The 13323-nt window shown below is 40.5% G+C and overlaps 1 protein-coding gene across 2 annotated transcripts in view; it reads left to right on the top strand.

Moving 5' to 3' along the window:
- Positions 1-13323, top strand: part of tmem94 (transmembrane protein 94) — a 37199-nt gene that overhangs the window by 18813 nt on the left and 5063 nt on the right. Inside the window, exons 11-29 of one of the 2 annotated variants that reach the window (XM_053341147.1) lie at positions 140-196; positions 651-680; positions 2878-2982; positions 3453-3626; positions 4942-5163; positions 5245-5557; positions 6608-6781; positions 6883-6985; positions 7069-7277; positions 7933-8114; positions 8924-9056; positions 9145-9260; positions 10031-10130; positions 10251-10359; positions 10487-10676; positions 10781-10858; positions 11498-11583; positions 11690-11771; positions 12764-12927. In XM_053341147.1, the coding sequence (XP_053197122.1) occupies positions 140-196; positions 651-680; positions 2878-2982; positions 3453-3626; positions 4942-5163; positions 5245-5557; positions 6608-6781; positions 6883-6985; positions 7069-7277; positions 7933-8114; positions 8924-9056; positions 9145-9260; positions 10031-10130; positions 10251-10359; positions 10487-10676; positions 10781-10858; positions 11498-11583; positions 11690-11771; positions 12764-12927 (2627 nt within the window). The remainder of the gene's footprint in view (positions 1-139; positions 197-650; positions 681-2877; positions 2983-3452; positions 3627-4941; positions 5164-5244; positions 5558-6607; positions 6782-6882; positions 6986-7068; positions 7278-7932; positions 8115-8923; positions 9057-9144; positions 9261-10030; positions 10131-10250; positions 10360-10486; positions 10677-10780; positions 10859-11497; positions 11584-11689; positions 11772-12763; positions 12928-13323) is intronic. The other variant, XM_053341148.1, reaches the window with a different exon arrangement.

Here is a 13323-nt window from a genome sequence, read left to right as displayed (position 1 = left end):
CCTCTTACACACACACACACGCACACACACACACACACACACACACACACACACACACACACATGCACACACACACGCACAGAGGAGACTCAGCGAGGGCCTCCCTCTGTGTTTTAACTAGACTCTTCTCTTGCCCCAGCTTGCTAAGTTCTCTGAGGACACTCTAAGCAGCTACACGGAAGTGGTTTCCTCCCAGGTATAACCTCTCGCTGTCTCGCTACCCCCCCCCCCCCTTCCCACCTTCCCCTTCCTCCCTCCTCCTCCTCCTCCTCTCCTCCACTCGCTTGGCTCCCAACTTCACCTGAACCCGCCTGTCTTCACTCGCTCGCTGTCCACCCCCCCCCTCCACTTTGCAAGTCCCTCTGTGGAACCCCCCCCACCACCACCCGCCCCTCCACCACCTTGTACACAGCTGTCACTGTCTCACCCTCACATTACATCTTTTGGTTTCTTCCCTCTTGGAAATGTTCACGGACCATCTTTTGATTCAGACAACCTCTCTCATTTTATCGGTGTGTTTTTTCTTCCTTCTTTTTTTTCTTCTCACTTTTAATAAAATCACTTTGCTTTCAGTTATTTATTCATCTGGCACAACATGTTTTCTGTTCTTTGGTTTTGTTCACTCTACTTCTTCACCTGTGGATTATCAGTCAGCACATCTTGACCAGACAGCTCTGGATGTAAGTCCTCCAGTCATCTCTTGACACAAGTCACTGCTTTCCTTTTTCTTTTTTTAAGATCATTTTCTCACTTCATGGATACGACTTGTGTTCTCATGACCTCTCAAACCCAATCATTGTCCCTCACTGTTGCCGGGCTGTTTAGTACTCAAAGAAGAACCAAAGGAAAATCAGTAGATTACCACTGATCTGTCTCTCTGTCTCTGGCTATAGAACAAGTGTTAAATCAAAGGACTATGTGATCCTGAGAGGGACTTTCACTTGAATCTGTGCCTGATCTTCCACCTCTGCTTGTCTGCCTGCACTGCATGACTGGAAATCAGCCTCACTCTGGCTTTATACCGATAATCCAGGTGTTCCTCTCCTTGTGTCCTACTCTTTTGAAATGACCATGGAAATATTTTAGTCTTGGTAACAGTTTAAAACATGCAGTTAAAATCTGTATATCTGGCTATTATTATTATTATCATTATGATTATTGTTATTATTATTTGAGTTGCTAGAATTTTAAGTATGTGAGATTTGAATAAATGTAGTCTCTACCTATTAGCTCACCAGTCTGACTGTGAATCATATCCAGTGGACTTCTGGACTCCTCATTCACTCTACTTTCCACCTTGCCTTTAATATTTATAATATCATTTAAAGTATTAATCCTTAAGATGTGATTACTGGTGCTCAAAGTAAATGCATTTTATACTACTGCAGGTGTCAGAATAGCCTAAAATCACACAGGTAAGGACAACAGAAGCAGTGCATCTGTTAACAGTACAACAAACAAATTGCAAGCTGATGACATTAATTGCATGATGTTAAAATAAAGAGGAAAGTCAGTCATTTCCATCATGCTGTGAGCAGTCTCTTCTCATGCTGTCAACACAAAGCAAAATACTTCAGTTTCAGTGGAATTCACTTTATTTCACCACTGAGACTATGTTCATATTAATGTATTCTCATTTTAAGAGTGTTTTTTAAAATGAAAATGATCAGCATCCACCTGAGTGTTTAAGCACTGTTAGAAATAATCTCAGCCTGTGTGACATTATTGACATGTTGACAAGATTAAAAAAAAATACTAATGATCCACTGATGAAAAGCACCAAATAATGTCTTGTCCTATAGACATGTTTGGTGTTGAACAGCAGTCAGTGCTAACCTCAGTAACACATACAGTTTCTATGGCTGCTTCACAGTATGAATGACATATAGTAGAATTACAGGTACACTTATGTAACATTAAGAAAGTAATATGATGCTTTCTAATATCTTAGCATCTATGTGATGTGCTGATAATCTGATGATCAGCTGTATTGTAATGGGTTAGGAGTGTAGGGAATGGTTCTAGCAGTTATGTAACACAACTGTTACAATGATAAACAGTAATGTTGAAGCACATGAATGCATCAGTGTAGGTCATTTTAATGCTTTATTAACCACTAATATTGACAGCTACTTTATAGAAAGCTAATTACAGAATATATAAACATAGAGTAACAGTTGCAGACACATTTCTGACCTCCCATTCTGAAATGGGATTTGAAATAATGAAAATCTTAAGGACTAAAACTTTAAAGTGACTTTAAAATGACGATGGTGTGGTTTTGCTGTGTAATGATCTCCATTGATGATTTATGTGGTTTAACATGTTGAAAGCATCACATACACTATGTATGATGGAGACAAGGAGAGGAATCTGACCACAAATGTTCACCAACGTTTCCCTTCAGCAAGTCATGATTGTTGCAGTTTGCCCCCCCCTCCCAATCCCCCCACCACACACCTGCTGAGTCATCATGGATTCCATCTTTAAAGAGTCAAAATCTGCATGGATGTGTTTTGGATCACTCACAAAACGCTGCAGCTTGCACTAGGCTTCACCTTGTGCCATTAGCATCGTAGTATAGAAGCTTTGCCTCCTCTTTTTTTCTTTCTTTCTAGTCCAATCAGAAAGCTGATGCAGATGTGATGATTTCTTTTAGAATTGGTGTGGATCATTTTCCCCGTTAATGAAAGCTACTTTTTCTAATGATCAGTCAGTAGCTGTTTGGCTTTACTTCTACTACTCATAGACTTTAGAGTTTCATTTAAATGGTTTGTATGCAGTGAGACCAATCCATACTCCAGTAGGTAGTAGAAAGCAGTTTTCTGACTGAATGTATATGTGTGTGTGTGTGTGTGTGTGTGTTGCCATGTGCAGGAGATGCTGCGGTGTGTGTGGAGACACCTGGTTGGAGTCCTGAAGGGAGAATCTCAGACACTGTGCTACACCTCCAGTCTTTTACACACTCTGGGGTCTGTCACTGTAAGTACTGCAGGCCTCAACATGTTCTCATCAATTCTTTTATATTGTCCTTTAAACTGTAATAGTTTCTCTAAACTAAACTCCAGGTCTGTATTGACACACATTACAAGTTGTATCAAGCATAATCATAAGCATGTTGTTCCTCTGTGAAGAGAATCTGATCAGATGTTGCAGTTTCTTGCATTTTGAGGTTCTGACAGATTGTTTTTTTCTACAATTAGTTATTCAAAAAAGTGAATTACTATTAGAACTCACTGTGACTGGTTTTCTCTAGAAAATGAACCAGTTCAGCTCTTATTTTGTAAATGTTTTACCTTCACAAGTGTGCAAATATCAACAAATGATCCTAACATTCCAAAAATGGCATTACATTTGTTAAGCCATATGTGTCCTTTATGGTGTCAAATGTGACCCACAAACAATCCATTCTCTGTTCTGTTCTCCGTGTGTGTGTGTGTGTGTGTGTGTAGGTGCTGTGTTGTGTAGATAAGCAGGGCATCCTGTCATGGCCCAATCCCAGTCCAGAGACGGTGCTGTTCTTCAGTGGACGGGTTGAACCTCCTCACAACAGCCAGGATGATCTGAGAGACGACCTGTCTGTCAACTCCTACTGTAGAATGGAGACTGATGATGATCGGGATGAGGTGTGTGTGTGTGTGTGTGTGTCTGTGTGTGTGTGTGTGTGTGTTTTATAATGTGATTATAATTAGTCATGAATAACATGCATATATTAAACTTGAATTAAGAAAAATGATCAAATATAGATAAAATGCTGCCTATATGACTTGAAAATATGAAAAATGAAATTAAAAATGTTTGGAAAAAATATCTGCACATATCGGACAACATATTCACCAATACTGATATATCTGTGATAGGCCAATATCAGCCGATAATATCAGCTGGCCGATATGTAGGTCAGGCTCTAGTTAACATACCTTCTGATTGGTGGTCTGCAACATTCTGGTCATCAAGTTTAAAACTCTGGATGTTAGAGTAAGGGAAACTGGTCTTTAAATGTCACTAAATAAAATTACAGACTTGGACCTTTTTATACACTTTTGATGATGTACTCTATCATTACTAATAAAACTACTATACTACTGTTACAACCAGCTACTAAAACTAAAACGCTCTTGCTGCCATTAAAGGAGAAATTCAATGAAATACAGATATTACATTTAATCTGAGGAATCATGGAGATCAGGAAACATTAACATGTTTTAAATGAAGTCATTATTAGTATAAGTCACTTAAATACACTGTAGCTGGATAAAATATGTAATATTTATCATTCTTTTGTGGTTACACCATTTGACATTTTCAGGAGTATTCAGTCTGACTTTTGGTCAAAAATGGTGTGAATGTCATTTCAAATGATATAAAACCAACACAAATACTAAATGTACATTTAAACAAACATGATGCTGCTTTTAAATCTAGTTTTAAGATATTTTTCAATTGTTTTGTCAGTCAGTTTCCAGCCTTACTAGCAGACTGATGGTCCAGTAACACAATATATTAACAGGCCAGTGTTTTAAATGGCTGAATAACACTTTTTACTGTTTATTTACATTCATGGTCTTAGGGCCAAATTAGTATGTGTGCTGAAAATGAAGCTAGGAACAATAAGTCTGAATATATTTTAGTCCTCTCCTAAAAGTCTGACATTTTTTTTCTAACTTTTTTTTCTTACTTTTTTCCAAATTGGATCCAACAAATGATCTAATATTAGCCTGTTGAATGCCACCTATCCATGATTAGATGCACTAGATTTCATCATTAGTGTAATCCTGACTTTATAAGGTGACTCCTTTAGTAAATAGCAGGGCGGTGCTGTACTGTGACAGAAATAAAAGGGAAAGCATTGACATGAAGTTAGAAGCTAAAAAAACATGACTGACTGTGATTAACATTCAGGGATGACGCTCAGTTTATGCATCCTCTCCTGCTGTCCAGGCACAGGAAGTGGAGGCTCTGCTCTGTTTACCAGCAGAGCCCTCCGCCCAGCTGGGAGAGGGGCCCGAACCCAGCGAGACATCACACGACACGGCTCGCTCCAGCGACACGCTCCGGCTCCTCCGCTCCTGCCAGCCAGTGCACACACGCACCAAACACCACTCTGGATCCAACGTGAGCTTCAGCCATGACACGGAGGGAGGCGAAGACGACCAGGCCCAGGTCAGCTACGGCTCAATAGGCGTGAATGTAAGGAGAAGTGTTATGAATGTGGATTTTGATGATGTTATGCTGCTTCACTAGGACTTCGGGATGGGCTGTCCGGAGGCGGAGGCGGACGATTTCGTGTGCGACTACCACCTGGAGATGCTGAGCCTGTCCCAGGACCAGCAGAATCCAGCCAGCATCCAGTTTGATGATCTGTCCTGGCAGTGTCACCTCCCCTCCCTCAAACCTCTGGGTCTGAACATCATGCTGAACCTCTGCAATGCCAGCGTCACCCAGCAGCTCTGCCGCTTCTCCGACCATCTGTCTAACCTGGCTCTGCAGGAGAGCCACGGCACCGTACTGCCCGTCTGCGTCCCCTGGGGGCTCTGCGAACTCTCCAGGCTCATAGGTGAGGGGGGGGTGTGATGGAAACAGCTGTTATAGTTTGTAGGTTCAGAGCAGCCATCTTTAGTCGGGTTTAGTCAGGTTCATGTTAGGACACAGAAATCAGTTGGCTCTTATTCAGAAGGTTTGGCTCCGTGGGTTTAGAGTTTCCTTCAGAGAGAAAAGCTGATCTGACTGTCATCTCTCACCGCATGAATTATGTATTAAGGCACATTTTATCCTAGAAGAAAGCTCTTATATGAGTTAGAGTGAGAGCTGCACTCCACATGATTTTGATGATGAAGGCCACAAGTTTTTGCTGTCACTGCAGAGGTTTTAGTTCACCCAACTAAACAACAACAGAACCGTTGGAAGGACTTTGCTCTGATTTCCTCTTAAAATGACTTTTTAATCACATGATATACAGTACATTTACCCACAGTGATGATAATATATTAAAGGATAAGGCTGCTGTTATTCTATAATTGTCTCAATGACAACAAACCTTTACATGCTGCCTACAAATATATATTTTTATTTAAAAAAAGATTCATTCATGTCCTCAAACAGCTGATCACTTTTTAGCAGATGTTACTCAGACAGGATGACATACAGATTTTCAGCTATTTTCAGCAGTGGATTAATCCACATTTGGGGCTCTGGTGAGGATTTCTGGCAGCAGGATGGTGTGTGTGTGTGTGTGTGTCTGTGTGTGTGTGTGTTTGTTCATGGTAATAAAGGAACACGTCAGCTAGGGCCTGACCGTAGATTTTAGGGGCTGATACCAATACTAGATATTGACATATTGGCTGGTGATATTATATGCACAGAATATATACATGAACACACATTTTTTTGCAATGATCACTCAAATGTGGTTATCAAACACTTATGACAAAGATATGTAATTGACAATGATATTTTACTGTTTAACAATAAACTTTATTGTATGTGTTGTTATACTGATGGATGTAAGTGCTTTACTTTGAAAAACTTTTGTGTGACTACAGATAAGTTTTCAGAGCTAGATAAAGTGTCTAATGTGTGTGTTATGTGTGTGTTATGTATGTGTCAGGGTTCACTCCTGGTGCGAGGGAGCTGTTTAAACAGGAGAACCACTTGGCTCTGTACCAGCTGCCGTCTGGAGAGAAGCCCAAGGAGCTGTCGTCCCGCCGCCTGCATTACTTCATCAAACGCCAGCCTCCCATCTCCCACCTCATCTCCCTGTTTGTACGAGACTCCTCCTCCAGTGAGTCCAGCACCCCGCTTATCTTTACCTACCAGTCTACTGAACAAATACAGCTGTTTGATTCACTCTGTCTGTGCTGACCTCTGACCTCTGCCTTACAGATAACGTCCAGATGCTGTCTCACGGCTCGGCCGACCTCATCCTGGAGTCGTGCACTGACTTTTGGGATGGAACTGATATTTATCCCCTCTCAGGCTCAGACAGGTGCAGAATCTCTCCCACTTTGCTGTAAATCTACATCTCTACAATCTAATCTACACACGTCTTTTTATTCTTTGTTGTTACAGAAAGAAGGTTCTGGACTTCTACCAGCGCGCCTGTCTGTCAGGTTACTGTTCGGCGTTCGCCTACAAACCCATGCAGGTGTCACTGTCCAGCCAGCTGAATGGGAAGTGCGTGGAGCTGACCCACGGCCCCTGCCTCTTCTCTGGACTGGAGCTGCCCTCCACCACTCCCATCAAACACAACTCCTGCAGGAACAGCTGGAGCTCAGACGGTAACCAATAAAACACAGAGGAGCTGATAGTTTAAAGACCATATAAAGTGAATTCAGTTCATTTTCTTCTAAACACATTAAATAGGTCATAAATGTATTTCTATAAAAGGTGTAAAAAGCATTTCTACCATTTAGATTTGAATTGTGGAGCTAGGCTTCACAAACTGTGTTTCAAGATTTCTGTGTTCAGGATTTAGTGATTAGCATAAACCCGCCCCTGCTGCTGTAGAGGTATACATACAGCACACACTACTACTACTACTACTACTACAGTCTACAGTTAGCCAGTTAGCCGCCGAGCTAGCAGCTGAGTTAGCAGCAGAAAGCTCTCAGACGTAGCGTCCATGTTTCTGGTAGAGGTGGTGACTTTGATTGACAGGTGACACTTGGTAGGGGGTGGGGTTTCAGCGAACTCGGCGGGCACTCCCACAGCGTTTGGGAGCAGAGAAAGAGGCTGAGTTTTACACAACTTTGAAGCCTAATTTCATATATTTGGTGATGTTTTTAACCATTCAAATTTGGCAGGGTGGTTAACAACACACTTTTCTGTGGTATGTCAAACTCAGAACACATATTTATTCTTACTTTACAAAGACTTTAAATAAGAGTGCATCTTTTCTCATTAGTGTGTGTCTCTCCCTGTCGTTGTGTACAGAGGGTATAGGTGAAGGTGTGGAGCGTGAGGACTGCGTGCAGGCGCTGAGCGGGCAGATCTTCATGGGCATGGTGTCGTCTCAGTTCCAGGCCAGGCTGGACACGGTGCGGCTCATCGACGCCCTGGTCACCGCCTGCATCCGCTTTGTTTACTTTTCTATGGAGGACGAACTGCGCAGCAAGGTGAACGCACACACAGCTCATAGAAACATTTCATATATAGTAGATGATCTAAGCCTCAATGACAAGAAAGTATTTATTTGATCTATTATATATATGACTGGCTGTGTTTTCCATCAGTTGGCACAATACATGTATTTTCCCATCATACAGTTATGTACATAGGGATCTATGGAATGACTAATGTAAGAAGGGTAGGTGTTTTAAGCAACTGCTTCAGCCTACACCTTTTTAGTCACAAACTGCTTTATTTAATTATTTATTTATTCTTACCTTTAGGTTTGTCACTATTTCTTATAGCGATGAAGAGAACAAGAGCATATGATCATTGACCTTATATATTCATGTGTATTTGAGTTTAATGGCCGAATTACACTAAACTAAAAAACTAAAAGTAGGTTGTTTCTGGTTAACAGTGTTTGGTGTAAAAAATCACCTGTAGCACATATTAAGACAAACAAATGATTGAAAAATATGTACATGAAGAACATATACATCAAATATAAGATAACTGTAGTAGAAAATCTATACAAAGTTTTAAAAGCATTATACTGGAGGAATTTACCTCTCACCATTAAAGTCCAATATTCTTATGTATTATTTATTACACAATTTCAATACAAGCATCTGTCTATGTATATGTACTTACTGAGTACTCTGTATGTATGTTTGCACTTACATTTAAGAATTAAGGATAATAATAGGAGGATGACTCATGACAATAGTAATAGCAGCATTCAGAAGTGTATATACAGTATGTGCATGCTGTGTTGTTAATGTGTGTATAATTGTGTGTGTGTGTGTGTGTGTAGGTGTTTGCAGAGAAGATGGGTTTAGAGACAGGCTGGAACTGTCACATCTCTCTGACTCCGAACGGAGACAGTCCGTGTGATGGAGGTCCATCCAGCCCCGGTCACGGCTCCCTCCACGAAGACCTGAACCAGGGTACCCTGCTACCTCTAACATGTGTCACATCTGGTGGTTTTCAGTTAGAGACAGCATATCTAACAGATTGTCTTCATGTGTGACACAGACTCTCGGGATGAAGCAGAAGGTCCTCTGCTGCCAGAGGAGGAAGCTCACTCTGACCTGGCCAGCTTCCAGCCCACAGACAGCGATGTGCCCAGCTTTCTGGAGGACTGTAACAGGGTGATTAGAGCTTTATTAAAACCAGTGATGCTGCTGCTGCTCTGCTCTCCCTCTATAATATCTGCTTCACACTCACCCCAACAAAACACACTCATTTCTCTCTATTCTTTGTTAACCAGCTGTGTTATTTCCTTTGAACAGGGTTACACAAGATATAATTATACTGACTGTAATTATACTTACAGTGTCAGTAATAGTATTACAGTATGTATTGCATGTTTTGGGTCTAAGGGTTTAAAATATTGTCGCTTAACATTTTTTGAATATTTCATTTAGAACTTTTCAATTATATTATAAACCGACATCAAAACATACCAAAAGTTTGTTAGCACTTAAAGTTTTGATTTTCAATTGTAAAAAGCTGTGTGAATAAAATGTAATATTAATATTAATATAAAAACCTACATCTTGACATCCATACCCAAAAAAACAAACTCAATACACAAAGATAAAACGTTACTGCAGTAGTCTATGATATGAAGTTATTACATCCCATTGTTTCATTTGACACATGGAATCCTTGTAATGTCTTGTAATGGACTGTCTCTGAGTCAAGCAGCAACTCAGTCCCTTTAAAACTCACTCATACAGTCAAGAAATCAACATTAGTTATCTGTATTAAACAGTCCTGATGCATTCACAGGCTTTCCAGTCAGTTAGAGAAGAAGTGGATTCCATATGTCTAAAGTACTTTTACATTTTGAACTTGAGTTGTTTCATTCAGTCTGTTTAATTCAGTCTTTTTTTTCACTGTTCCTGCTCTCTCACAGGCCAAGCTACCTCGTGGTATCCACCAGGTTCGTCCTCATTTGAAGAACATAGATAACGTGCCTCTCCTGGTGCCACTTTTCACAGACTGCACCCCTGACAGTGAGTCATCTTCTTCTTGTGTTTTACAATCTCAACAGCTGCTGCGAAAAAAGACAAACTGTTTCTGTGATTCTGGGTTTGTCGTAAGATCAAAACTGATCTTTTTTTTTTACATTGCAGCAATGTGCGAGATGATGAAGATCATGCAGGAGAACAGGGAGGTTACATGCTGTCTGGGAAGCTCTGCCAATTTCCGTAACAGCCGCCTGTTCTTACAGAGTGACGTCAGGTATACAGAAAAACACACATATCCCATTACAGTATTAATATTCCTCTATGCTATAAACAGCCATGTGCCTGTATGTGATTATAAAGGCTAATAGATAGATTAAAGCTCTCCTCTTCTTCCTCCACAGCATCGGTCTGGACCCTCTGTACCCGTCTCAGTGTTCGTGGGAGACGTTCGGCTACGCCACAGGAGGAGGATTCAACGGAGAGGTGGAGGGTCTGTCTCCACTGAGGCTCTCCGGACAGCTCAACAGTATGGGCTGCTCCGTCACCTTCCACCAGGGAGAGAGCGTCAGCATGGTCAAACTCATAGAGCAGGTGCAACACATACACACACACACACACACACAGACACACTGATACTGAGTCAATCAGAGATTGTGTCACGTTCATTATCTGAATTGGCATTGAATGTGTTCCAGGCTCGACACACCACCTACGGCATCCGCAAGTGCTTCCTGTTCCTGCTGCAGTGTCAGCTCAGTCTGGTCATCATCCAGGTGAGAGAGGACAGCACACACACTGATCACTGATCCATGTTTAAAGCTGCATCTCATATAAAACAAAATACATTATTTTATTTATCTGTGTGTATATTATTGCTACTTTTCTGAACGGGAGAGCAAACTGTATGTAGTTAAAGGACCAGTTCACAATTTTTCATGTGTTCTTGAAACAAAAGTCAGGAACATGCAATCATTCCTCTTGTTAATAATGACCATTAGAAGTTCCACAGTTGAGCATTTCAAAGTAGATGTGAAGCTTATATGAGTTAGTCATATCAAGTGATATCTGACACATTTACTGTGTTTTTAGCATCAGATTCCCTCTTAGTGTTTCCCTGTTGAGCTGTGGTGGAAGTATAGTAATAAAAAGACTTTGGTACTAAAAACACTGTAACGTTGAAACATAGAAGATGAAGATTTGACTCATTTGGACACTGAAGCTTCATATTAGCTTCAGATCAATTTATAAATACATTGTGGACTGTGGATTTAGTCCCCCATCACTTCCATTGTAAACATTATGAAGGAATCATCTAATGGTCAGTATGAACAGGAGGAATCATTACAGCAAGAAAAAAAAAGCGAGTGTCAGTGATATTGACTAAATAAAGTAAATGTGGTGTTTTTTTGCAGTTCTTAGCCTGTCTAGCTCAGCTCCCTCCTCCCATAAACACCACCGACATCCTCTGGCTGTCCTGCTTCAGCTGCCCACTGCTGAGGTACACACACACACACACACAACCTAACAAACTATTAATACTGACCACTGTGTGCTATGTTGAACAGTATGTAGTACTAACGAGCGACTTCGTATGGTGTTGACAGTGTGTCTCTTTTGGGGAAGCCACCAGACAGTTCAGTCATGTCAGTCGCTACAGGGAAGAACCTAGATGCCATTCCCAGGAAGGTAAGAACTCCCATCTACTGCTGCTCCATCAGCTTCAGTTAGTGGAAGCTGTGCATGATGATGTACAGTGAGTGAGAGAAGATCCTTCCAACCAACTGGAATCATTCTAGAAGAAATTTTCTTCATTATCATGGTAATTATTAATAGCACAAAACCAAAAAAAGAAATGTCCTGTGTGCACGTTGTTCTTGCTGCACGTCCACCGCTGGCTTTTCATGAAGGACAGGAAATCCCCATATCTGTGCTCTTCATCTTCTTCTTGTATTTGTACGTGTTTTAATATTAAATACATGTCAGCACATCGCGGTAGTCTACATGCTACGAAACCACAACATCCCACTTTCAATTCCCTTCACTTCCTATATCTGTTATTTATATATTCATATATATGTTCTGTATTTATTTATTTAGTTGTCATTTCTTATGCACTTCCCATACGTCAAAAAAACTAAATAACCTAACTGAAAATACACCACAGGACAAAAAACTGTGCAGAACAATAAATAGGAAAATAAATAATAAGACAGGAATAAATTCAATTTCCTGTTGATTCTCTCTACTGTTACCATAATAAAAGCGTAATGCCCCCCAAGACATTTATTAAGAAAAAACACTGAATACATTCTGCTATGTTTACATTTTAGTTATATTTTAAAAACATCTTTCTTACAGTTCCACATGATATTAATGGAATAAACATTTTTAAACCACAGCTGAAAACATATTTAATCTGGTTTTTAATTAGTCTCTAATTTTTACAAATTGTCTAATTGTATAATTATTATTTTATTTTGTATCATATGCTGTTGTTTTATTGTATTGTATTTTTATTTTTCGCACTTTGCGCTACATCCCATGTATTAAAGGTGCTCTATAAATAAAGTTTATTGTCATTACATGCAAAGTGAACAGATAAGAAGTTCCTCATGAAAAGAAAGCAGTTTATTCTGACTCTCTTGTGTTGTGTTGTGTTGTGTTGTATCCTCTGCCAGACTCAGAACTACTTCCTGGGCTGCTTCCTGTTGAAGTTCAGCCTGACGGTGTGCGCCTACCTGGTGGCGTTCGGCTTCACCCTTCAGGAAATCTGCCTCAGAAGCAACAACCTCACCTTATCTGACAACAGCACTGTCACCTGCCTTCATATACTCACTACCAGGTAGCAACAATGTCATGCTCACCCTCACACAGTGTTAAACTACACTTATTAAAGTCAGTGTAAAGTAAGAATAAATATGTGTTCTGAGTTTGACATACCACAGAAAAGTGTGTTGTTAACCACCCTGCCAAATTTGAATGATTAAAAAAAATCACCAAATATATGAAATCAGGCTTCAAAGTTGTGTAAAAATCAGCCTCTTTCTCTGCTCCCAAACGCTGTGGGAGTGCCCACCGACTTCGCTGAAACCCCGCCCCCTACCAAGTGTCACCTGTCAATCAAAGTCACCACCTCTACCCCAAACACGGACGCTACGTCTGAGAGCTTTCTGCTACAAACTCAGCTGCTAGCTCAGCGGCTAACTCAGCTAACTGGCTAACTGTAGACTGTAGTAGT

This window comes from Scomber japonicus, chromosome 20 (genome assembly GCF_027409825.1).
Source record: "Scomber japonicus isolate fScoJap1 chromosome 20, fScoJap1.pri, whole genome shotgun sequence".
Lineage (NCBI taxonomy): Eukaryota > Metazoa > Chordata > Actinopteri > Scombriformes > Scombridae > Scomber > Scomber japonicus.
The sequence above is the reverse complement of the archived record's forward strand: the minus strand, read 5'-3'. Positions and strand labels throughout refer to the sequence as shown.